At 37.3% G+C, this 27,995-nt stretch overlaps 1 protein-coding gene across 22 annotated transcripts in view; it reads right to left on the bottom strand.

The window, feature by feature from the left end:
* Positions 1–27,995, bottom strand: part of PUM1 (pumilio RNA-binding family member 1) — a 129,162-nt gene that overhangs the window by 41,771 nt on the left and 59,396 nt on the right. For 17 of the 22 annotated variants that reach the window (XM_005875067.2, XM_005875069.2, XM_014546775.1 and 14 more), the window contains 6 exons: positions 23,347–23,513; positions 20,741–21,011; positions 11,832–11,925; positions 10,578–10,694; positions 6,122–6,273; positions 1,373–1,511 (listed from right to left, as the gene is read on the bottom strand). In XM_005875067.2, coding sequence (XP_005875129.1) covers positions 1,373–1,511; positions 6,122–6,273; positions 10,578–10,694; positions 11,832–11,925; positions 20,741–21,011; positions 23,347–23,513 — 940 coding nt within the window. The remainder of the gene's footprint in view (positions 1–1,372; positions 1,512–6,121; positions 6,274–10,577; positions 10,695–11,831; positions 11,926–20,740; positions 21,012–23,346; positions 23,514–27,995) is intronic. The other 5 variants (XM_014546779.1, XM_014546777.1, XM_014546776.1 and 2 more) reach the window with 2 other exon arrangements.

The raw sequence follows: 27,995 nt of genomic DNA, 5'->3' as shown, positions 1-27,995 counted from the left end.
GACAGACTTAGGTGTATAGGCTGGCATCAACACTTAGATAGTTGTATGACCGTAAATCTCCGGCTATCCATTTCCTCATTTGTAAAAGGAGGATAATACCTGTCTTTATAAAGTTCTTGTGAAGATTAAGCTAAAGATGAATGTGAAAGATCTAGCATACTATCTAGCACAATAAGAGCAGCATTATTTTTCATCCACTAGGTGCTAGAAAGAGAATTTGGAACAACAGAGAATATCTACACTAATGTTTTCCTGACTACACAAATAACAGAGGGAACAAATGATTACAACAATCACAGTATTTCTATACCACTTAATAATCTAAGCACAAATATGCTGCAAGTTAGCAGGAAAAACCTAGATAGGCTTCAATTAATAGGATCTTTTAATGCCTAATGAGATAGAATCTCCAAATCCTATTAAGGTATCTAAGAAATTATAGGTGATTTCTTAATACATAAATACTTAGTAACTAACAAAATAAATAATACTAGTTAAATTTACTCACTAAATCATAAATGAAATAGTTTAATTTGGCTACACTCCATGCTCAGTAAGGATCCATAAAATTATGCTGAGATTTCGTAAGAACCTGTTTCAAAGGAAGAACCTCAAACTACATCCAATCCATGCAAAGAATAGGACCAGGTGACAGTGAGCTACATATATTCAATATATATATAGATATCAACCATGGGTAGGCAGCTACAAATCATCTTTATACTGGTTCAGAAGAAATCCTAGACACAATCAAGAAATACCATGATTTTCTTCCTAATAATGCTGTTCAAAAACATCATCATAACCCTAGCCAGTGTGGCTCAGTGGATAGAGCGTCAGCCGCAGACTGAAGGGTCCCTATTTCGATTCTGATCAAGGAATTCTGGGTGGCAGGCTCGGTCCCCAGTGGGAGGCATGCAGCAAGCAGCCGATCAATGATGCTTTCTCATCATTGATGTTTCTATCTCTCTCCCCCTCTCCCTTCCTCTCTGAAATCAATAAAAACCTATTTTGAAAAAACAAATCATCATCATAACGACTACAGGCTTGGAGTAATGTTAAAGTGGCCAGGGCACGCCTTCAAACCTAATCCTGAGAGGGGAAATAGATCAACACCAATGAAAACAGCATAATCTAAGCAGTATGTGGAGATGTGCACGTGTCCACCAACTGAGAGTAAGACTGGCTCAGAACAATTAGGTGCTCTCATCAACGAACTGTGGTCTAAGTGAGGGCAAGTATATGTCATCCTTGCCAGTCACCAAATCATGACAAACCTAAGCAAGCTAAAAGCACTGCTTATTCTCTGAATCTCTCCCAACAAGCAGACTTTATTTTTCCTCAAAGTATTAGGAACAAAATGCAGCCTCACCTGGCATGCCTGCAGCCAGTCCTTGTCCAAAAGCAAGGGCAGAATTCACTGCTGCAGCTGCCACTAGTGGATCTGTTTGCTGTCCCTGTTGATTCTGATTTGGAGTCAAAGGACGCTGGCTGGCTCCTCCACGGAGAACCTGAGAGAGAGAAAGAAATCAACCACTTTTTTCTCATTCGGTATATCTAAGACCCACCACATGCTTAAGTTGGCTACACTTTTTTTTTTTAATTAAATTTCTTGGGATGATATCCTATATAATAAAAGACTAAGATGCAAATGGTCCTCTCTATCGGGAGTTCGACCAGGGGGCGGGGCCGGCTAGCCAACCACCACCCTACCACCCTGCGATTTGGGCGGGCTGGCCGGACCCCACCTGTGCCTGAATTCATGTACCAGACCTCTAGTTGGTTAATAAAGTTATATAGGTTTCAACTGTTTAATTCTATGATATATCATTTGTAATGCCCACCACCCAAAGTGACGATGTATTTGAACCCCTTTACCCCTTACTATCCCCTCTCCGGTTCTCTTGGTAACCACCATACTGTTGTCTGTGATGGGTCTAAGAACTGATAGTTATAAAAACATTTTTCCTATATTGGTATTACATCGCATGGCTGTTAGCATAAAAATTCAGTTAACATTTCATATGGTGAAATTCATTCTACCTAAATTTAACCCATTGTACGCCATAAGCATCTGTAGGTGCAAGTGGCGGACCTTCCCCACACGCCAGGTGCGTCTATAAAAACAAAAAAATGTTTTCCCTAAGTGGCAGCCCTGACCAACTTTCAAATCATTTTTTGTGAGAATTTTCAACTGAAAATATTCAAGAACACCTGAATTGTCATATATTTATCTTTATAATATTCACTGCAAATTGGTTTTTTAAATTAAATTCAAAATATCATGGCATTTTGGATGTGTGGCAGTTAACTGGTTAAACATATTTATTATCTTTACAAAGCAGCCAAAACCTATAAAATGATGATTCAATAATTAATCAAATACTTTTAATGCCTACTACTTGGCCTATACCAAGAATAAAGCAAAGAATAAAACAAACAAAACCTCTGCCCTCTTGGAGCTTTTATTCTGTGAATGAAATAAACAGTAACTCTATAATAAAGTGTCACCAGCTGACAAAAAGTGGGTGAAGAGGAAAAGAATATGATGTAGTGGGTGAGAGGATTTATATAAAAATGAACAAATTAAGTTAAAACATCCAAATGAGTTCACCAGGTTTAAGAGGCTTCTGACCTGATCATTTCTATTTTTCCTCTCATAAATTCCACAAACATACAATAATCTAAATGGAGATGAACATTAGTCAAGAACACTGTCCTTTCGGTGCAGAATACCAGTTCTGCCACTGTAATAAAGGATCTACATTTTTATATTTTTTATTTTTAAATTTAAAATCTTTATTGTTTAAAGTATTACATTTGTCTCCCTTTTCCCCCATTGACCTCTCCCCGGCTGCTCCCACCCCCCAGCAAATGCCCTCACCTACTGTCTGCGTCCATTGGTTATGCTTATATGCATACATACAAGTCCTTTGGTTGATCTCTTACCCCCACTCCCCCAGCTCCCGTCCCACCCTGGATCTACTCTTTTATTAATGACACACAGGTGTCAAGATGCTGGTAATCATTCTTACTCTGAATAACTCTGAAGAATCTATTCCTCTAGATTTATAAACTATAGCAGGTAAAAATGCAAAACTCACAGATAAAAGCTAAAATTACCAAGTTTAAAAACAATACATTTTGCAATGTTTTCAAACGCAAAGTTCTTATCAGAGCACTTTCACTATCACTCTGCTGATTTTAACAGTTAGACATGTGGTCAAGAGCCTGGGTACAGATTATTCTTGGTACCATTTGGTAAAATATTTAAGAGAAACACCACTAGCATGAATTAAATATTTATTAAATAACCATAAGGTGAACAATATTGTCCACATTGAAAAGAAGACATTTCGATTACCCTAAGTCTATTATTTCCTTATCTGTAAAAATAGTGAGAATAATAGCTTATCTAACAGATTTGTTGAAAGTATGAGTTAATGTATTATCCAGGAGCTAATCAGTAACCAACAGCTAATTATTATCAAAATATTAGGCAATTTATTTCTGCTGTGACCTAAAGAAACTACCTAACTTTATAGGAGAAGGAATACTTCAATTTACATATGTAGAAGAGGTTGCACAGGCAAGTGTTTGGGCAAGACTTACAAGATACCTAACCATTAACCCAGAAGAGCTTCACTCTAGAAAAAGTAAACAGCATGCACAGAGATATGGTAAATACTTATAGTTCAAAACTACTAGAGAACTAATTAAACATCATGCAAGCATCATTTTTGTTGGGCATGATAAACATGGCTTATGTTTGGTTAGGAGTTGTATGAAATGTCAGGGGACAAGTAAATGGACATGGTGCCTGAAAAACAGAGGTAGTCCTGACTATTGAATCCTGTATCAATGAGAGCAACATGTTTCCCTTTGGTACACTCTTTAGAAATCTATGTAGTACCTTGATGAAAAAACATAGTTCTTAAGTCAGCTGCCAATATTCATGTATTTTATCAATTGGCGTCAAATCTGGGTTTTATGGAAACAAATATATAAAATTTAACAAGTAACATTTTAACATCTAATAAAATCATTAAAAATGTCTGAAAATCTATTTATAAAACACTATCCAAGGAGTTAAGTTTACTACCTATCTTCAGAGAAGTTAGGCAATTTGCCCTAGGTACAACCAGTTAGAGGTAGAACAAAGACCAGATTGCAGGTTATACGTAACTCCAAATATCACAATATGGTCAAAAACAGCAAAAATTGTGAAATAACAGACTTCTGTAATCTTAGCAACTTCATATTTGTGTGATTCTAGGCACACGAATTCTATTTCTTCAATCTTATGATGGGAAGTCATATAATCTATAGAATTAGGGTAAGTAAAAAAAAAAAGTAGAGCGCTTAGCTTTAAAAAGAAAGCTTTCAATAGGAAGAACTTATTACTACTATCTTTGTTGTTCACTTATTAGAGCTCAATTTAAAACATGCTAATTACTTCAGTCTTTCAAATCCACAAGTATTTGGCAGCTATTTAAACACAAAGATCATCTCATAAATAAATACAGGCTACCTACAAAGAGGAGCTATTAACAAACTCATTAATAGGGATCACCCATTCTGTCAACAAATTCCCTAACATACTTGGTACTAGAATTGTATCTATTGCAAAGAAAATCATGCATTAGCTTCCCCAAAATGATTATACTATAAAAATACTGGACCAAGATAAACTAACTAGAATTTCAAAACACAAGTTCTTCCTATAATTTTGTGGAATCTAAGAAAATAAACATGCTCTCTTAGTGAGACTAATAAAAAGCAGATGATTCTTATTATATCATATAAACACATATGAACATGTCTCAAAAGACAGCTTTAATTAGATAATGAATATGAAAAGCCTAATGCTCATTTTATTGCTTGAAAAAAAATTCTACTTCTAGGAATTTAGTCCATTGAAATAATGCAAAGGACTTATGACAAGGATATTTATCAGTCTTATTTTTTTTAATACTTTTTTATTGATTTTAGAGAGGAGGGGAAGAAGAGGGAGAGGGATGAACATCAATGAGAGAGAACCATGGGTCTGCTGCTGCCCCCACACCCCCTATTGGGAATCGAGCCTGCAACCCCAGCCATGTGCCTTGACGGGTAATCAAACAACAATCTTCCAGTGCAGGGGATGATGCCCAACCAACTGAGCCACACTGGCCAGGGCTATCAGTCTTATTTATAACACCAAAATATTGCTAAGTTAAATATCAAATAATGGACTTGTCAAAATAAAGTATGGGATATTCTTTGATGGATTTAAATATAGCTAGTAAATGTTATTAAAATGAACATTAAATAACATGGAAAACTGTAAAAGCAGTAGGCAAAACCACAAGAACAGAATAATCCCAATTTTAAAAATTCATTTAACAATGCTAAAATGAGATACCAACCATTAATACATTAATATTGGTTTCTTCTCACATTATATATGTGTGTGTGTGTGTGTGTGTGTGTGTGTGTGTGTGTGTGTGTGTGATTTTTGTTTTAGTTTTGCAATTCACCACAATATTCAGCAATAGGTGTTATTCTAGCAAGCAGGAGAAAATGATCTATTTAAAATAAAAAAGATATACTCAGTTTTGCATTTAATTATCCTTTCCCAACTCAATTTAAAAGCTCTTATTACTGTAAGTTAAAACAGACATAAGAGGTTTAAGATTTATATCCAACCCAATAGATGTTATAAATAAGCAGTCTGAAGAACCAGTCCCTCCCCTTCAATGGCAAGCGACTTGTAACACAGCCAGAAGTGATCTGAGAATGTTGCTTAGCAGTTAACTACAGTACGGCAGAAAGAAAATTTACTGTTAGTATGATACTCTCTTTGCCACTAGATAACCATGTACTCTTAACTGGACCATTCTCTAAGCAGCATTCTCATATGTAAATTGTCTGATATCATTATTTCAACTATTTACATTAACCAAGAACCTAATTCATAAATGGCATTCAGTAAGCACAGCTAAGTCTAAGCCTAAACTCAGAGACAAACATGAGAGGGAAATCACCCATTCAGTGCTTCTCTATTTGGACCAACATTACCTTTTAATTAATAAATAAGTAAAATTCACACTTACACAGCATAAATTTTGTTAACATTTACCTGCTGCTGCCCTTGCTGAGCCTGGGGGGTGGTCTGCTGATTAGCAGAATTTGTTGCTGCAGCAGCAGCAGCAGCTTGCTGCTGGAAAAGACTGGCAGGGTAGACGCCCCAGGGAGTAACTCCATAATACTGGTGAGGGACCACAGCCGGGCCTAAAAACAGCCAAGAGAAAGGTAAGAAAAGTTAAGACTAATCTCAGAGTTTCCAAAGACTACATCTGACTTAGCAGATACTACTGCAAAATATTAATTTAAGAATATAATGATTTGTTCTACCTAATCATTACTTCTATTTTTTAAAATAGAAATTTTTATGCATGATCCCCACACCAAAGTCTTCTAAAGTAAGTAATAAACCAGCCTTAGAGGAAGAAGCTAATGAAGGATGAAACATTGGAGGTAACAGGAAACATAACTGATAGAAGTAGGAAGCAGCAGGTTTAAGAATACATGGAGGATTTGGCCTTGGTCAGGAAGAAGGGAAAGGCATGCTTGTCCACAAGAAAGAAAGGACATATGAAAGATATAAACAGCCCTATCCAGTTTGGCTCAATGGATAGAGTGTCAGTCTGCAGACTGAAGGGTCCCGGGTTCGATTCCGGTCAAGGGTACATGCCTCGGTTGCAGGCTGGATCCCCAGTAGGAGGCATGTAGGAGGCAGCCAATCAATGATTCTCTCTCATCATTGATGTTTCAATCTCTCTCCCTCTCCCTTTCTCTCTCTGAAATCAATGAAAATATTTTTTTAAAAGAAAGATATAGACAAAGTTTGTTGTTAGAAGAGAAATAATTGGAGAGTTTGCGTGCTTAAAGTGATGGGAAAGAACAAAAAAATTAAGTTGTACCCTGCTCTCAGTGGTAAGGATGGCACCTGAGCTGATGAATAGGACCAGAGATCCTGGGGCTTCATTAACTCAAAGAGCATGAAAACCCATCAGTCTTCTGACAGCAAAACCCAGACACCCCACTGAACCTCCACTGCTCAATTTCTAAAAGGCTTACTTTTCCTATTTCTACTTTTTTTAAAGTCGCAAAAGTCATTCAATACAACTACATTCAGACATGGATATCTGAAATTTTAATTTTTCACATTGAAAACAAATAAAAACAAAAAATGTAGTACCTTGACTTATGAGATACTTATTCAGTATCCTAAACACAACTATGTTTTCTGCTTCACACTAAATTATCTGTTCACCTTTGTTCACAAGTTACAGCTGAAGTTTTTGCCACACTGCAGAAATAACAGAGTATACAGACAGCAACCTGGATGTGGCAGAAATCTAAACCATAGAATTTTCTGAAGCTGCCTACTTGCCAACCAAGAAAGGCTTAAAGCCAGCTCTTCAAATCTGCTGAAATCCATCTCCAATTAAAACTTTCTTAGTTAAAGAACAGTTTAAAATATTTACAACTTGATTAATAACCGCATCTTACAATGGAGTTCCTTCTAAAGAGCTGTCTTAAATATAGATATTCTAACATTAATCCTAAAGCAACATATACTTCATTAATAGTCAAAATAAATTGGTACATGTTTTCTGTTTCTACATTTTACGTTTCTAAAACACAAGTAAGTCAATCACTGCCCAATGCCACTCTGACATTTATAATTTGGCATTTTCTGTATCTGTGGGCTTAGCCAAGATCAAGAAGCATTGTTGCCCGGCCAGTGTGGCTCAGTGGTTGAGCATCGACCGTGGACCTATGAACCAGGAGGTCACGGTTCAATTCCCGGTCAGGGCACATGCCCGGGTTGTGGGCTCAATCCCCAGTGTTGGGCATGCGGGAGGCAGCCAATCGATGATTCTCTCTCATCATTGATGTTTCTATCTCTCTCTCCTCCTCCCTTCCTCTCTGAAATCTACAAAAATATATTTTTAAAAAAGAAGCACTGTTTATAAGGGTGCTCACTGTCAAACTGCCTAAAAAAGCTATGTTACAGTTGAGCTTTATTATAATAAGCAAATGGTTTTAAAATTTTTTATCAGAATCTAAATAATCTAAAAACCATACCTCCAAGTTAAAGTTGGCCCGCTAACTCATCTGGCTAGTGTTTGTTAAGAGGGACTCTGTCTTGGGCATTTAAAGAAAAGAATGAAAGAGAAAACACAACAAAAGACCCTATCTGTGCCTTAGTTTTCTCACATGGAAAACGGGTATAATAGGTGTTAGGGTGTTGCCATATCTACCTTGAAAGGTTAGGTTGCAACCTGCAATGATATTCCTAAGGTTCCGCCAAAAGCCAACAAAGCAAACTCCTACTGGGCACAGAGTTTTGTTACCATAAACATTTCCACTATCTTTTAAATTTTCTTTAACTGGCATTCCTGCTACTTTCCCTAGTCTTGTGGCCTGAGTTTAGGAAAATAACCTACGGTGCATCATTACTTGAGATTGACTCATCTGGGTATCTGTTTCCATTTCTGGGTGATTAACACTCCATAAGAATTTGTAGTTTCATAGTTTGGGTAGTTAACATTTCCAGTTTTGTGTGAAAGCACTTAAGTCATTTTCAGCCTGACTCAGCTGGTGAGTACAAAAAAACAAGATTCTCATCATCAAACTGTGATCACAGTAAGGAAAAGCGTGTCAGGGAGAACTTAAAACAAGTTCTCTCTTTCAAATAACATACAGTAAGTTAGTAGAGCCAAGTTAGTTAGTAGAGGAAAGAAAGTACAGAAAAAACAATTTAAGATAACAAAGAGCCCTGGCCAGGTAGCTCAGTAGAGCATCATTCCGATATGCCAAGGTTGCAGGTTTGATCTCCCATCAGGGCACATACAAGAAGCAACCAATGAATGATTCAATAAGGGAAACAACAATTTCTCTCTCAAAAATCAATCAATAAATAATAAAAGTTTTTAAAGATAGAGATTATATAGTATTGTGAAGTGTTTTGAGTTGGATCTGGTTCAAACCCCAAATCTACATTTAAAATGTGATCAAAAACAAGACAGCCTTCTGAGCCCCAAATTCCTAACCTGTAAAATCATCATATAGCATTCAGCATAAGGCCTGGAAAATAGTTAACAAGGGTACAATAAATATGAATGGTATTTAGCAAAGATGACTCTTCTAGGAAGAGCTTTCTATTTCTCCCCCAAAGGCCAAAGGGGAGCAGAACTATACTACCTGTTCCCTCCATGCCAAAATGTGAACAATTCTAAAGAAAACATGAACGTCTATACTGCATTTGAGTTCATAATTACAAATTACATGTTATATAAGTGAAATTTTACAATAACATTTAGTCATGATTAATATGACTTGGAGGGTTCTGTCCCCCAAAATATTTACTTTTGGAAAACATTTTGTTTGTCCTAACATTGAATTCAATTTACCACACATTTATGACTATGGAGACAGCAACTATGCCAGAGTCAAATAACAAAAGTGCCTACTTTTGGAAGAGTTCAGTCTCAAGGGAAAAAACACACTCATGTATATATAAAACCACAAGCAAATAAATACAAAACAATAATAAGTAATAGGGAAGGGTTAGCAAAGGAAGGCTTTTTAGAGCAGCAGTCACCAACCAGTAGTCCGCGGACCACTGGTGGTCCGTGAGGTCCGAAAGGTTGGCGACCACTGTTCTAGAGGTGGCAATGCCAGTTAAGGAGCTTTTCAGGCAAAGAATTTACTCAGGAGACCATAGGGTCCAAAGATACTGAGACCTAAACAACCATGTTATTTACAACAAGCTAAAATCAGGTTAGCATTGCTAGAATGAACAGCATGAGCCAATGGTAGCCAATTTGAAGGGGAGAGCGCGGCCCACATGTCAAGAGATCAATGTACAGATCATGGAGAGAAACCTATACATAATGGGTCCCAATCCTCCTTAATCCTCTGAATGCTATGGCACCTCATTAAAAATACTGATTCCAAAGAATAAGACACCACTGTCACCACCCAAGCAGATTATAATGATCAGCTGTGTTTGATAATAACCAACATTTGCTACACTAAGGTGGATAATACAGAAAGCAATGAACAGTTTAAGCACAAGAACGAAGGGATAAGATTTGTGTTTGATACAGTTTTCTTGAGCAATTTTTGGGAGGCAAAAGAGGGGGAAGAAGCAAGGGAACTAGGAATACGTGAGAGAACAGCTGCAAAAGTTTAGGCAAAGCAAGAACCTGGGCTGTGATAGACTAGAGGTAGTAGGAAGACCTGGGTAAAGGAAGAAATTCCCAAAATATATTTAGCAACTGGCGGCTTCATGGATCAAAAATACCTATACAGGAGGTGACTGACTGGTTTGCCTTTGGACAGGTTCAAGTCTGAGGTTACAGCTAAGCAGAGCTACACAGCTAGCAGGTAGATGGCAATGGAAGTCAGGAGAGAAATCCTCACTGGAGACATGGATTCGTGAAAGAGTATAAAGGACACATGCCCAATTCAAATGACTTTCAGCAGGTGAGAAAAATCCCTCATGCAGCAGAATGTCTCACCTAGTGTTGCTGCTGCAGCCAATCCAGCTGTGTAGGGGTCCGTCCCTGGGGGACCAGCGCTGATGATGTATGGATTGGGGACAAACGCAGCGGGAGCTAAACCTGCTGAAAACATACCTGTCAGTAAAAACAAACTTGACTAAAACTGCAGCCCTACCAAATACCTACATGTTTAGGTATTCATTCCAGGCTATAGTTAAGAAGGGGGAGACAATATAGGATACATTGAGACTAAATAAAAAAATTTTAAAGTAAACAATCCCTATACTAAAAATTATGATGACATTTATCTTTTGTCTTTTTTTTTTCCCTACCTTTGCTAAAAATTACAATTAAAATATCAGGCAGCTTTAAATTTGCACAATTTCTAAAATATTATTAAAATTAGAGCAATTTAAAAGACATTGTAATGGGATGGAGGGAAGGATTTATTTCCATTTATAACAATTTTCCAGTTTACCTCAAAGAAAACGGTATGGGTATTTATAAAGACAACTAACTATCTTCAAGTATAAAACACTAGACCCAGGCAAAGGCCTCTGTGCCTGGCTTTCATATATCTAGGTGGAAACAAGTCTTTTCTTCCACAGCATACCACAATCCATGATTGGCAGTCTCCTTCCTATTCAATCATGTCATTTAAACACATTAAAAAATACTTCTACTTGTACTTGTTTACACGTATAACACTGTGTGTTCTTCAGAGACCTTAAAAAAGTCGGGGTGGGAGGGTCGTCTAGGCAGTAAGACGAAAATATGCAGGTCAAATGAATTGCTACAGAAGGACAAAGCTACTTTAAAAACCAGTAATTAGATAAGAAGACTTTAAAAAAAATACATGCTGCTAGGAAAATGGATTTATAGGTACTTCTTGTTACTTAATAAGAAAAGTTGATATAGTCACATTCTATAAAACCCCAACATGGACAAAACTATTTATATTTAATCGATTTCATCCAATCTTGCCAAAAGAATTGATGCTAGTCACCACTGCAGTAACTACTTTTAAATCCTGAAAGAGCTGAGGTAGAGCAATAGTAACTGGATACTAAGAAATGGGTTGAGGTATAGAAGGTGTGTCAAAAATAAAGAATGTAGCTAGAGACAACTGAACAAAAGGAAAAAGGGATTTACTTTGAGGGATTTTTGCCTGGACTTTTATGATCAGTCTACTGGATTTCACAGCAGCCAGTATCCTAAAATGATGGCCACACTGATGATAATAATAAAGGAGGCAGAGGCTTAAGGACTTACCAATATGAGGTTGATGAGCAGCTGCTAGTGCATACTGCTGCTGCTGGGCAGCTGTCAACTGCTGGACAGCAAGCGCATTAGGTCTTTGGAATAGCTGAGGTAAGAAAAAGACATGGTGAGGTTAGAGAAACTGTCTCATGAATAATTTTAAAATCTCTCTGAATAAAAATTTCTACACGCCCCACTGAGGCATGATACTTTAAACAAAAATGTTCTCATGCTCTACCCATTCATGTAGTATCACAATGCTTCATAGTTCTGCTTTCCCTCTTTCTTTACCTCAGTTTGGTGTATCCAGCTCCCACGTGCTGACTATTTCACAGATTATATGTCCCTGAACCACACACATGCATACAAATGCCACAGTGGTTGTCAACAGGTCTGAGGGACCTGCCTAATCCAAGACACACAAAATTAAACAAAGGTACAATAAAATGACTTACCACATTGCCCCTAGTGCTGTTATCTTCCTACCATTCTTTACAGAACCCCACAAAAACTTTGAATTAATCCTTACCTACTCACATTCTGGGAAGGAAAATGAAAAGCATTCATCTTGTCCTCTGGCTGCCTCTTCCTGAGGAAATGATATTGGAATACCTTCCTCAACTAGTGGCTTATCATGAGTAAACTGGACAACTGCCTCACTTTTGGGGGCTCTTGAGTTTCCAGGGAAGTACAGCTGCTACTAACAAAACCTGGATTATGAACTCAGACCTAGCACACTTCTTAGTTCCCAAGAAAAGGAAAGGAGTTCAAAGAATCTTAATACAAAGTTAGTCATTCACTCACTCTAAAAAATATTTATGAAACAAGTAATACCTACTAGGCACTGTGCAAAGAGCTAGGGATATAACAATACATAAAATGTTCATAGATTTTAGTATGAATAGTATTGGTACAAAGAAAGGGGAAGCCAGTAACCTGATTTTGGATTGCTCTGACAAACCTCCTTCATAGCAGTCATACTGAAGACTTCTGTATTTGCTGGAATCAGACTGAGAGCACTTACTGAAGAGATCTCCCTAGAAAGGACCTTCAACCTACCTGCTCTTTCTAAAGCACATTTCAACAGCTCTGCTGACCTCACGGGATGATATAAAACAGACACCATGGATCTTGAATTACGGATGTCCTCATAAAGAGAGCCGATTATTTCAGAGACTGGGAGATAATGGCATTCCACCAACTCAGCTTAATTTTCGTCACCACTGAAGTTTTAATAGAAAGACAATCCTATGATTTGACTACTTCTATGCCTCAAATATATATGAGTAGACTGATTTTAAATTAAAAGAAAACAAAAAGTGAGTATTTTTAACATACTCACCAACTTCACCTCTTACCTCTTTTCTACATATTTATCTTTCTAAAAACCAGAACAGAACTTAGTCTTTGCTTTTACAATGTCAAAAATAACCATGTAGAGATTTCAAAGTCCACCCAAGAGGGGCAGCCAGGAGGCAAAAAACAAGTTAAATTGTGAGAAGTTGATTTTTTGAAGATTATAAAAACACCTCATAGTTCCACTACTGTCTCTTCGATGGCTCTCCAAAATTTTTCTAGCCTAAAACATTCTGATTTATTTAACATCTCAGAAATGCCATACCTCTTTTCTCCACCCTGCTATAAACAAAACAATTCACTTCATTCAACAAACATTTTTAGCACATTATTAGCTAAACGCTGTGACAGAGTAAATAAAGAAAGTCCATTCAAAATATAAATCTTGATGTTTTCTTGACTTATTAATCAAAAATAGTACTCCAATGCCATTCCATAACTTCTCTTTGCTTCATGTTTTTAACATTACATGTAACTCATTACATGTATGTACACTGTATCTTGTAAATACAAATAGTGTGTATATACCATAAAAGTTATAATTCCGCATAACATGAGTTTATGGTTCTAACTACCATGTTATCACTCTTTGAGAATATATCCTATATTTGAGAGTTGATTAATATCTCAATGATTATGGTGACTAGAGAAGGAATTATTTTTTGAGTGCATTTTGCAGTAAACAATTAGCAAAAGTAAATTACTTATCTACAGCAGGCAGATTTGATTATAGATTACAGTAATTCTGGTAATTCTTTTTTTTTTTAATATATTTTATTGATTTTTTACAGAGAGGAAGGGAGAGAGATAGAGAGTCAGAAACATCGATGAGAGAGAAACATCGATCAGCTGCCTCGTGCACATCCCCCACTGGGGATGTGCTCGCAAGCCAGGTACATGCCCTTGACCGGAATCGAACCCGGGACCCTTCAGTCCGCAGGCCAACACTCTATCCACTGAGCCAAACCGGTTTCGGCCTGGTAATTCTTTTTATGTCAATGTTCCAATATTAACTGGAAATACAGGGTATTGAAAACAAAATTGGGTAATTGGCAAGTGATGGATTCCAAATGATCCTGAAAAACACACAAATGCCATCTGCTGGGCAAAGCACTGAGCTCTGTAAATATTTTCATGATTTTCACAAAGCAAGCTAATCACAACTGAGAAACACAATACTGTGAGATTTGGAGAAAATGCTTATTTTAAGGTTGGTATAATGATAAATGTACCACTACTGATTAAAATTTACTTGGGTAGAATGCATAAATTGTTTAAGAGACAGAATACAGAGAAAAATATATCAACTATTTCAAGATTTGGAAACTATGCAAGGAGATTGGTTTGACACCTTTCTCTGCCATTATATAGCCTTACAGAAGAGACCCTTGTGGGGTTTCTTATTTTAAGGTTGGTATAATGATAAATGTACCACTACTGATTAAAATTTACTTGGGTAGAATGCATAAATTGTTTAAGAGACAGAATACAGAGAAAAATATATCAACTATTTCAAGATTTGGAAACTATGCAAGGAGATTGGTTTGACACCTTTCTCTGCCATTATATAGCCTTACAGAAGAGACCCTTGTGGGGTTTTTTTTCCAAAAAAAAAAAAAAAAAAAAGCTGGGCAGTCAAAAACTGTGTGACTGACATACAGGTGGCATCTTATAAAATATAGCTACACTATTACTGTTGTTATCAATAATTGTTGGCATAAAAACGTTTTCAGAATATGAAGAAGTAATATCTAAATATGGAGTTAGCAAATATAAAAAATTATCCCTCCCTCTTCCCAAAATAAAATATACTGCCAACCCTGGCTTTTTACCAGTCTAAGGCTATATACATAGTGGATAAGGAATAAGAACAGACTCTGGGGCCAGAAAGCCTGGATTCATATCTCAACTCCACCACTGACTTTCTATGTGACTTTGGGCAAGACTCTGTGCCTCTCTCTCCTCCCCCTCTTAATAGAGAAAATAAAGATATGTCTAACTCATAAAGTTATTGTAATAAAATTAATACATGTATAGCACTCAGAATAATCTTTTATGTGTGATATTCTTGACGAAATGGGAAGAGCACCCCCACACAGACACAGGGCTTCTGTGAGTCACCTTTTATAGCTCCTCTCTCAACAGGACAGCCCAGGAGGGGGAAAACAGAAGGTAAGACTGTTCAGAGTCAATGTTAAAACAAAACTCCACACGGAGTTTCATGAGCACCTGCTCTCAGCAGTTCACAAAGACAATGAAGAACCAGATATTTTTTGTTATTGTTGATGGGTATTTTTTAAAATATCTCCATGCAGGAAAAAAACAAACAAACTACGAATGCAGTTGAATTTTAAGGTGAAACAACTCCCCATAATCAAAAGGCTTTGTGTTCTAGTACTAGGTCCAAAAGAAACAGCCTGGAGCGAGAAACCAAAACTTAGATGTTTGCATAGTTTACAGAATATAACCTTTCAGTAATCACGTCTTTTAGCTTTAATTTTCTTATCTGTAAAAACATAATAGCTGCCCTATCTCAGGGGGCAGTTGTCAAGATTCGTAGAGAAAAGCCCTCTGAAACACTAAAGTATTACATCAATGGTGGAACTATAAATTTTTAATTAAAAAGTATTATCTTGGAGCCAGTCCTCAGTACATGACATGTGTAAAAGTTTGCTATTGTAAAGCTTCCAGGTCAAAGCCCATTTTTTACCAGGTAATTTGAACAACTGCTTAACACTTCACCGGGTTAAAAGATCAACTAATGATTTCTGGTTTAACAGGTACACACAAACCATGCTCCTGAATATTTTAAAAAAGCAACTTTTTTACATTTCTTTAAAAGATGAAGAATCTCGCCCTAACCGGTTTGGCTCAGTGGATAGAGCACCGGCCTGCGGACTGAAGTGTCCCAGGTTCGATTCTGGTCAAGGGCATGTACCTTGGTTGCGGGCACATCCCCAGTAGGAGGTGTGCAGGAGGCAGCTGGTCAATGTTTCTAGCTTTCTATCCCTCCCCTTCCTCTCTGTAAAAAGCCAATAAAATATAAAAATAAAAAAAAGATGAAGAATCTCATTCCATAATAAATGATTCCTAAATAAGGTACAAAAAAAATAAAACATATCCTTCTTCCAAGTAACTTCATATCTTTCTAAGAAAATTACATCATAAAATTTCAATGTCAAATAATAATAAAGATAAGCTTCAATCGGCCAAATTGCTATCTAATATAAGTATTTAACAGTGATTATACACAACACTAATAGAATAATCTTCTCATTTGTAAACTGAAAGGCAAGTCAAGAATAGTAAATTCCTATGTTAAAACAATGCACAAACTTGTCCTCATAAAAATGACATTTAATCACTACCATACTGTTAAAAAGCAATGCATGCCATTTCCTCTCCTATCTGACTAGGGCTGTGAAGGAATAAATACAGTATTTCAATTATGACTTTCAGAGTTATTTTCTCTTTGTTAAAATTCATGCTTAACAAGGTGAGAGTTTTAGTACATCAGAATACAATTTTGTAAAACATGCTACATTAGGCTATTTTTAGATTAACTGAATTCTAAATAAAGAATATCAACAATTAATCTGATTAATCTATAATGACATAACTCAGGCTTTGTTTCTGCTATCTAGGAATGTAATTTAATGAGACCTTTATTCATTTTCTAAAATATACTTATGGAAATGTGATAGTTGTATAGCTCTTTATTAAAGTAAAAAATATTGCTCAAGCATCATAACACAAAATGGTATCTAACACTATATATGAACTGTTTACTGTGCTTTCCAGGATTGAGGAGAAGACAATAGGGGAAAGTGGGGGAGAATAGTCCAGAAATATCAATAAGCATTTCAAACTACCCTGAATTAGGGCTTTTTAACCCCAGATCTTTGTATTTGGGATAGGTAAAATTATCTTTATTTTCACAAAATTTAGCATGTCTTTCAATCATGATTATAAGCAACCAACCACATTAACATCTGTAACTTAATCACCAATAGAAATCACATATATTTTCAGGTTACTTTGCAATTGTTGCACATCTCAAAATCTTGTTTATGCTCATTAAGATAGCTAGTACACGTAACTCTTTTTCGTGCTTCAAATGATAGATATTTTTATATAATTGGATTCCTTTGTAATCCTACTTACACTCTATTTAAAACATTATTCTGAGAATTCAGTCCACAGATCTCACATAACTTTCTAAGGGATTCATTGCCCCAAAAAAGGAATCCCTGATCTAAATCAATTTAGAAAGGTTAAGTTTATGATTAGCAAAGACTAGACAAGTATCAAGTTTGCAATGAACTAAATGAAAGTTACCTTTACTATATTTCGAGGCTGCTCTATATTACATATCTCAATATAAACTGATATGAAACCAACTTACTATACCAAATCAAACCTGATTTGAAGGAAATAAGACAAAAGAAGAAATTATTTTGTCAATCTGCAAGCCAGATCCCCTCATAAAATCACAAATAAAGTTACCCTACCAATTGTAGCAAACAACTAAAAACTAAAAACAGATAGCCTTAGCCTTAAATACCCATTTAAGAAAGTGAAGATAAAAGAATAGAATGTACAAAAAAACATGTGCCACACTAGACATCTAGTTCAATGCTCACAATCACTAATATTGTCTGGGACCCAGGCTTGGCTCTCAAGGCTTCTGTGACCCGGACTGAGAAACCAGGTACTTATCTCCTTTTTCCCTGATACATGTACCTTCAACTGTTGTCAGCCCATAACCACACCATAGTCATTTCCAGCTCCACACCTCTGCTCTCTTAACTGCAGCAGTATCACTCCATCTGTCTTTCAAGCTGTATCTATGCAACCTTGTTCTTCATCAAGCCCTCCCCTGGTCTGACGGCATTCTACTCAGAAACGCAATGGGATAAACAACAATGATCACATCATATGATGGTGGAATCTCTGTGTAACAATGCCCTATGTTGCAGCAACCAAGATGTATATCAAAAGCCAGAACCCAACAACAGTTTAACTTTCAAAATAACAACGTTCACTTTCAAAAGCTGCTGAATTGGGATTCATGGTGAAGGCATGCTGGGTTTTATAAATTTGAATAGGTGTTGTTTGATATAATCATGCTAAACTACATGTGGGTGTGCAAAAGTACATTCCTGTTGCTTACGTTCCAATAATTATCCAGCCTCCCAAAAAATTGGTAAAAATTTTAAAGCCAGAGATCAATAAATTAAAAGAGAATCCCAACTCTGATTATGAAGTAAAGAACAACTAAATAAGAGAGAATCAGATTTCATTCGTAAGAGGTTGGACACAAATATTTCTTAAATAATAAGCTAAAGATTAGACTGGGAATGGAAGCTAAGAACCAAAAATGGCCTCAGCACTAAGGGTGGCTAGGGAATTTCAGACCAAAAAGACAGAGTAAATAATTCAGATAAAACTTCTTGGTATTAACTAAGTTAAAGGATCTGATTAGGAATAGCCTACACTCATGAACCTCAATTTAGATAAAGAAATTGCCAAATTATTTTTCTAAGCTGGACAAGTTGAAGTCTATACAATAATATCATGTCCCTATATTTGGTGTGACATAAAATATTTTTGAAGTCTAGTATATCTTCAGCACTGGAAGTAATTTCTGGCTTCTTGCAAAACTCCTGTTTTGAGGATTTATTCTTTTTTTATTGATTTCAGAGAGGAAGAGAGGAGAGAGTGATAGAAACGTCAATGATGAGAGAGAATCATTGATCGGCTGCCTCCCACACGCCCCCACACTGGGGACTGAGCCCGAAATCCGGGCATGTGAATCGAACAGTGACCTCTTGGTTCGTAGGTCAACACTCAACTACTAAGCCATGCCGGCTGGCCTTGAGGATTTATTCTGAAAAAGGGCAAAACCATGAAAGAAGACTATTTCTTATAAAGACGATAAAAACCACTACAAATCAATTCTTATAGAAAAGTGGGCAAATCTATTGGAAACTACAGGGAAAATAATGTACACATTCAGCTTATTCTCTCTAAAAAAAGTTTGGAATTATTACTAACATCCGATAGGTGCACAGAGCATATGTACATCAAAAAATCCCTTGTGCCCCAGCCGGTTTGGCTCAATGAATAGAGCATCAGCCTGCGGACTGAAAGGTCCTGGGTTCAATTCCGGTCAAGGGCACATGCCCGGGTTGCAGGCTTGATCCCCAGCGTGGGGCATGCAGGAGACAGCTGATCAATGACTCTCTCTCATCATTGATGTTTCTCTCTCTCTCTCCCTCTCCCTTCCTCTCCAAAATCAATAAAAAAATCTTTTAAAAAAGAAAAAAGAAAATCCCTTGCCCTGGCTGACAGTGGACAGAGCATTGGTACATGCACGAAAGGGCCACAGGTTTGCAGGTTTGATCCCGAGCCCCAATCCTCAGCCCAGGTCGGTTGGTCGGGTGGCTTCAGGAGCCCAGAGGCAACCAATCTATGTGTCTCTCTCACATCAATGTCTCTCTCTCTCTCTCTCTCTCCCTCCCTCTCCTCCCCTCCCTCTCTCTCTCCTCTCTCCCTCTCCCTCTCTCTGCTCTGTCCCCTCTCTCTGCTCTGTCCCCACTCCCCACTCCCCACTCCCCCTTCTTTCCACTATCTCTGAAAAAACAATGGAAAAAATGTATCCTTGGGTGAGGATTAACAAAAAAAAGAAAATCCCTTAAAGGGATTTCATTTTGTAAACTTCATATGGTTATTAACCTTATTATCCAGTTGTCTATCATTCAAAACTCACTTAAAATCAGCTATTTATAACAACTAAGGTAACAGTATGGTCTCCCAAGAATTTCTAAACGTCAAAATGAGATGTTAATCTTTCACACCTAGAAATTTATATTTATGTTCCAGTCCAAAATTAAGACGTATCAAAAATTCATGGCCCATCAAATGGCTTCCAGCCAAAAGAGAGAACTTATGGTACTTAACAAGATAGGAAAGCTAGCAGGCCCCCTTTTAATAATTCAGTCAACTAATTTTACTTTAAAAAATTGTTAAGGGAAGGATCAAAAAACCCTAGAGGTTAGTCATATTATGCCTTCAAAATCAGAAGGCACACATGCAATATTTTCCAGGGGTTTATCAATAAAAGAGCCAAGTAATTTCACTGTAAGGTACTAACTTTCAAAGTGCAGTGACTCAATTAAAAGACATAACTAATAACAGAGTTTGGACTATTTCAAAAACAAAGCATTACAATCACATTACTCTTCAGAGAGATGAACATAGCATCCAAGAGGACTGTTATAAAAGATAACACCACCTCACCCACTCTCCAAGCCCTGGGGCAAGAGAGGAGCCTAAGTACTTGTAGAAGAAAGTGGTTTCTTGACAATAACCTCAGCATGGGAATCAGCTTCTTGAGGGGAAGAGACAGAGGCTTTGTAAACCCACATCACCGTTAGGCTAATAAAGTCTGGCTATCAATAGCCTAAAATAAAGCCACCCTCCTCCCATCCCCCCATTCTTATTCCTTGTTAACGTGCTGGCTAGAGGGAGAGTAAAGAGAGTGACAGAGACACACACAATACCTGTTGTTGAGAATTGTAGTCAAAAAGTCCCACAGTTGCTGCTGCTGAGTCCACAGGTACCTGCGTGCCTGAATAATCAAACTGAAGAGGCTCCATGCCCACATGTTCCATGGGGTCCAAGGGGACACTCTGGGACTCCATGTTGGAGAAATCCTCCACAGGCTTGGCACCATTGGTGCTGGTCAGCTGGGCTAAGCCCTCAGAACCATTCTGGTTTGGACCCAGAAGATCCACTTCATTAGCAGAGTTCTGGCAATTACCAGGGGTACGGCTAAACAGAGAAAGTAAAGGGCATTAAACCTTATTTTGAGCAGGGAGGGACACTACAGCAACCCAAGTTTAAGGACAACGTCCATGATATAACTTAATATCAATAGTACTTAAAACTATTCCTACAAAACAACCAAGACCATTTATGGTGTTTCCATGTTATACCATAAAATGACTTTTTTATTGCTTGCCTTCCCACCACAGCCCACCCCTTAAATTTGCATTTACTGCTATTAATTTACAATCCCTTCAACCAAGAGACTCAGATTTGAGAACACTGGATAAACTGGAAAAATCACTAACTGTGGCATCCATGAAAACAGAGATCCCAAAATGCAGATAGTAAAATATGCCCCCCAAAATCAACATCTTAAACATAGAAATAATGGAAGAGTAGTTTCTAAGGGGGAAGTTCCACATGTGAGAATGATTCTACTTAAAAAAAATAACTTTGATATAAGTGGAAATTCTTTTTCTGTATTATGTGAATATATTGGCCAATGCTAAAACTGTCTCCTCCCCTTCTAAGAAACCAGAAGAATCAGACCATTACAGAATAGTACAAAATAAATTATTTATTTAGGATATGCACCTGCTAAGGAGATAAGTCTAAGAATTAAAAATAATATGAAGATATAATTTATCATCCAAACCAGGACACTCCTAAAAGCAAAAAAAAAAAAAAAAGTGCACTATTAATAAATATCCTGGAAAACAGGTATAAAGTACTGTCCTGGGAAACCCAGAGCACATGATCACCCTATCCAAAAGGATTGTAGGACAATATGATTCCAAATCAGACTAATCCTAATAATAAAACCCTAATATGCAAATCAACCAAACGGCAGAACGACTGGTCACTCTGATGGGAACTGACCACCAGGGGGCAGACACTCAATGCAGGAGCTGCCCCCTGGTGGTCAGTGTGCTCCCAAAGGGGGGAGCGCCGCTTCTGCTCAGCCAGAAGCCGGGCTCACGGCAGTGCTAAGGATCCCAGCAGGCGGGTGGTAAGGAGCGAGGGGTCCCAGATTGCAAGAGCCCTGGACTGCGAGAGGGCACAGGCCAGGCTGAGGGACACCTGCAGTGCATGATTTTCGTGCACCGGGCCTCTAGTATAGAATAATATTATAATCTAGAGGAGTATAACCTGTGACTATATTCTATACCTTTCATGTCTAAAAGAAATCCTAAAGCTGGTACAAATTAAAGCTATTGTTGTGTTCCTTGACACACTCAAGCCCTGCAACCACCACCTTCCCCAAAGTCAAATACCAGAAAACACTGCTGCAGGCTGCCTGAGATTCAAGATGGAGAGGCTACCCAAACTCATCTGAAAGACCTTAGGTAACTCTATAACTCTGTGCTCAAATTTCTTCAAAAGACTGTTAATTCTTTACATTAACAAGACACAAAAGCTAGATTAGAAATATTAAACAATTGAACATTTTTCTACAAACAATGACCCAAAATATATTTTAATTTTGACTTTGATAGATATTAGAGTAAGATATAGAAGTGTGCCCAAACATATACATATTAACTTTAGATTAACTTAAAACTAGTCAAAATTCAATTCTCTATCTGTACATTACTGACCGAAGAGTTTTAGATTTTTAAAATTATATACCATCACTAAAGGTTATCTACATAAATGAAGAAAAGAAGAACTTGCCAAATGTGGAACACAAATATACAATATCATTTTAATACTTCATAAATTGAATTATAGGTTAAAACCTGAAAATCAATCATGACCAGAGATGGAATGAGAGGCCATCTATGGAAGGGGTATGTTTAAGAAAAGCCATTTAATTGCATCTCTGGTTCTTCAAAATGAGGAAAATGATACTTAACGCAACTACCTCAAAGGGAGCTTATCACTTTCAAATTAAGTTCTCAAATGTTTTGCCATCTACTCTAGCATGCCAGGCAGATATGTCAAACTCCCATTAGTAACCACGGTTTCTCCCAAGATAGTGATTTGGGAGAAACTTGGGGAAAGTCCCAAGGCACCCATTCCAGGTGATTTTGATATTTGAGAATCATGAAATGTTCTTCATGGAATTAATCTGCAAATTATAGTCCTATACAAATGCAAAATCTGTTGTTTTGGCAAAGCACCAGGCATTGACAACTCTTAGAAAATTCCACCTTACCAATCAATTTATAATCTTTGTAGTATGGCCTACACTAGACCCAATTCTTAAAAAGGACACATAAGGAAGAAAAAAGAAAACTAAAGTAAAAAAAAAAAAAAAAAAAAAAAAAAAAAAAACTTAATCAAAACAAAAACCCATAGCCCCCATTCAAAAATCAGAAGTGTAAAACATACAAACCTAAAATCTTTGACGTCTGCATCAATCCCATTCTGCACTGGTAAACCATTGGTCTTGTCCATCACATCACCCTCCTCCTTCAAATCTCCTAGCTTATCTCCATCAAACGTACCCTTGTTCTTCTTTTCATTTTTGTCGTTTTCATCACTGTCTGCATCCCTTGGGCCCTGTTTAAAAAATAGCTTCAGCTTCACTAATCATCAACTAATGATAGTGGGCAACCACTACGGACACCAGACTACACTAGATGCTAATTAGAACAGGACAGTGTCTATGTCCTTTTAAGACATTACAACCTAATTAACAGACAACACAGAGGCAGGAACACTGCAGAAAGTCTTGCCAAATGGGGGAGACAGACATACATTTATGTTACAGTTTAGGACAGTCTTACCATGCCCAGTGTCCCACCATCCCATTTTTTTTTTTCTTTCTACCCAAAGCCCAGCCAAAATTGTGTATCGCTTGGTCCCACTTTTCTACTCTCAAATCTTACTCTATGTAATAGCATGACTAAGAAGATCCAGGTATGGCAGCTAATAGTATAGTTGAAAAAGTGTTAAGTCTATAAAAAAAATCTATCCCCCATTGCCTATGTAAATTCCCCCCCTTACTTCTGGATATTGAGCTAAGTGTGGTCTGACATCATTCCAATTCAATTACTCTTATCTTGGGATATAAGCCCTTCGAATTTGCACTATCACCACCACCCCAGTTCAACCCTATGTCTCACAGTTCATTGCATCAATAATTCAACAATCACCTTAAGTATAACATTTTTAATCCTTCAAAACATGTTAAATCCAGCTGTGAAATTCTTTCACCATTAAGTGTTGTCTTCTTCTATTGACCTGCCCCATACCAGATTATTTTGAGACTACCTTGTTTATGTTGAATCACTGATGCAAAATAAGTTATCTTTAAAGTGTTTCAAACTGTGACTAATGAAAGACTGGACCCAAAAGAACTGTGATGCCAAGTACACTGATGTCCATCCTGTGTCCTAAGGAAATTAAATCTGTCTCCTCTTACCAACACCCTAACTTAAGACCTGGACATATAAAGCAAAGTGCCTTGATTTCCGAAAGGAAAAGAAGATTTGGTATAGTGACTTGATGTGGTACAGGCAGCTTGGCACAATCTTATCAAAAAGTAATAATAAGTAACTACTGTTTTGGTAAAAATAGAGAGAAGCAATCTCACTTGTCCCCACCACTGACTTCTAGTTTAAGGAAGAACAAACACACCTAGACCAATTAAAGCTCCTGGTAAAAGGCAAAATCCAATCAGAAAAAGATGAGAGCTGCTGCACAGCATTACCAGTCACCACAACCAAATTTCATTGGGGAGAACTCAATAATGGGGGCCGGTACAGCAGGTACAAAGTTGTGAATGGTTAGGCCTACAAATGCAAAATAAACAAATGCTCTCAGAGTAGTTCTGAAAGATCTCTAGCCCAGAAAGGGGGGCTCATACCTTGACACGCTTAGACCTTTCAACTGCCAGTTCAGAGCCCATTGTGCTTTCAAAATCATGCTCTGTTCAAATGCAACACAGAAAAAGAAAGATGGCATGGCTAATATGAACAAAGGAACATATACAAGAAGGATATGCCACTTGTTTCATGTGGCATCAAGATGATAAACTGCAGTTTTAGCAACCATTGAGATGTAACTTTCACAGTAAAATCTTCAAAGTATAAGACTGTCAGCGGTTCAAAAGGAGTGAGTGACAGCCAGTTAAGCACCACAATGAGATCCCTAAGCAGAGATGAAAATATGACAGGATTCTAGAGACAGAAAGATGTTTCAAGATGTCCAGAGACAACAGCTCCCTCCTACTACAAAGGTAAAACTGACAGAAGCCATGTATTCATTTGCATATCCCCAATACTAAATACAGTGCCTGGCAGAAGTTTAGAAACTATGACAAAGAAAACTGAATGACCACATTTCTACAAAACTGAACTGCTAAAAGAAGGATCCTTCCATTGTCAGATAAGAATCCCATAGGTGGAGATATGGTTTAGATAACAAACAGCTCTACATAAATTAGACACCACTGATGTCAATAATAAAAGAGCGTTAGAAGGATTACCCAACTAACACACCTAAGTCATCTTCCACAAATCTACAAGTCACTGGCTTGGAAGGAGCAGTTCAGCTCCAATTCCTCATAAATTCTAAAGTTCTGTGTGTGAAAATGGGAAGATAATGGGATAAAGAAGTAGGTGGAAGTTTCGCTAACAAGTAAGAAATCCGGTGAAAGTGACACTCACCAAATCAATGAATGCTGTGTGTTAACTTCCCTCGGTGACCCTCTACAAGGGCTTGCTGAGAAGCTGAGAAGCAGATCTGGAAGCCAACTGCTCTGGCCTGAAAATGTGGCCTCTGGTAACTTACATTCCCAATTACTGCCAAAGGTTAGAGTTTTCAAACATAGCGCTGGGGCAGGCTGTTTTCCACCAATATTATACAGTCCATTCAACTAAAACATAGTTGTCTGATTTTCTACTGAGTAGAAATGCCTCAGAAGAATAGTAGGTTCCTTCTATTTGAAGGTGGGGCCTCCAAGGAAGTCTTCCATTTCTTGATGTGGATGCAAGGGTGTATATTCATTTTGTGGAAATTCATAACGATAAACATTTATGACTTATACACTTTTCGATACACAGGTCATATTTCTCTTTTAAAATATATTTTTATTGATTTCAGAGAGGAAGGGAGAGGGAGAGGGAGATAGAAACATCAATGAGGAGAGAGAATCATTGATTGGCTGCCTTCTGCACGCCCCCTACTAGGGATAGAGCCTGCAACTCAGGCATGTGCCCTTGACCAGAATCAAATCCAGAACCCTTCAGTCCGTAGGCCAGCGCTCTATCCACTGAGCCAAACCAGCTAGGGCCATAGGTCATATTTCAATTCTAAGTTTTCATAGGAGAAAGAAATTCAGCAAATCAACAACTTTAAATAAAAATAGTTGACATGAAGTCTCATTTCTAAATAAGAGAATACAGGGTTCAGGATCATAAAAATGGTCTCAGAAATGTGATGGCTGCAAAAAGAGTAAAAGAGTATAAATGGGCTGGTACATTTTATGGGATTTAAATTTTTTATTTTAATATTTTAGGTGCCTGTAACTACATGGTATTTAAGAAAGTATTAAACCAGATAGCACAGAATCGACATTCTACCTCAACTGCTAACACTGGTCACAAGGCTTTGGACTGGTTATTAAACTTGAACCTTAAAACAGGGATAATTTTGTTTAAAACAGAGTAGTTACAAACATTAGTGAAATAATACAAGTATAAAAGTTTTATAAAGTATAATCATGTTATACAAAGGTAATATATATATATTAGTAAAAGCTATGCACTAGGATGTATTTATGTACCATTATCTATGATACCAAGATTAAAATCTTAAATGCCCCAATTAAGTGGTTTAAATAAGTATACAGTCAATCTGACCCTACCAGGAAACTGTCATTTTCCACAATGCAATGGCTCTATGATTAGTGTTGGGTATCACATTCTTTTTAAAATTTACAAGTGTCTGGGCTCGCTCCCAGAGTTTCTGGCTTAATTGGTCTGCACCGGCTCCCACAAATGTTATAAACAGCTCTCCAATAACTCCAATAAGCAGTCACAATTAAGAATCACTGTAATTAAGTCTAACATAAATATCATACATACAGAGTTTATGCTTTGCTTTTTTTGTCACATATTACCTAGTACATAACAGTACTGGAAAGTCTATTCAGTAAATGAAAGAAAAAATGAAAAGGATTAATAGCATCTTTTTATTGTGGGTTTCAATGTTAATCCAAACCTGTAGTATTTAGATACAGGCTTCAGTGAGTGTTCAAAATGCAAGTGGCCAAACCCAATCAAAACCTCAAGAGTGGGGCCAAGAAGGGGTCTCTGAGACCCAGATCTTAAGAGGCAGGGGGAGGAATATGTTCCATTGCAAGATATTATAGAACTGAGATAAGAACAGACTGAGAAAAGAACTATATATTGTAGAACTCATAGTACATCCATTTATGGCTCAGCTTCCTCAAAAGCCTCATATAACAGGAGGAATATTTCAGAGAATATCTATTAATTCTGAGTGAAGTCAGAGAAATGAGAATTGAATTTCTTCTCTTACTACAGTGATCTTACCACAAAGCTCCATATGGCAGAAGTTACATTCAATAAAATTAATAATCTTCCTCCCCTCTTTTTAAAAAAGAATATTTAACATATTTGCTCGACACACTCAGTCCAGAAACAATAACTTTAACTAAAAAGGTGGTTTCTCCTGTATACATTTGCCTGGTTTTTGGTGTATTTTTTTTTTCAATCTTCACTCAAGGAGTGAGGATATTTTTTCCCACTGATTTTTAGAGAGACAGTGGAAAGGAGGAGGGTGGGAGAGAGAGAGAGAGAGAGAGAGAGAGAAACAGAAACATTGATGTGAGAGATACACATCGATTGGTTGCCTCTTCCACTAGCCTGATTCAGAGGTGTGGATCGAACTTCCAACCAGATACACGCCCTTGACCAGGAATCAAACTCACAGACAGACACACACACACACACACCCCCTCACTCCCGCTTCATGGGCCAACTCTCTAAACACTGAGCAACACCGGTCAGGATC

Source organism: Myotis brandtii, unplaced genomic scaffold (genome assembly GCF_000412655.1).
Source record: "Myotis brandtii unplaced genomic scaffold, ASM41265v1 scaffold456, whole genome shotgun sequence".
Taxonomy (NCBI): domain Eukaryota; kingdom Metazoa; phylum Chordata; class Mammalia; order Chiroptera; family Vespertilionidae; genus Myotis; species Myotis brandtii.
This window is presented reverse-complemented; position numbering and strand designations above follow the sequence as displayed.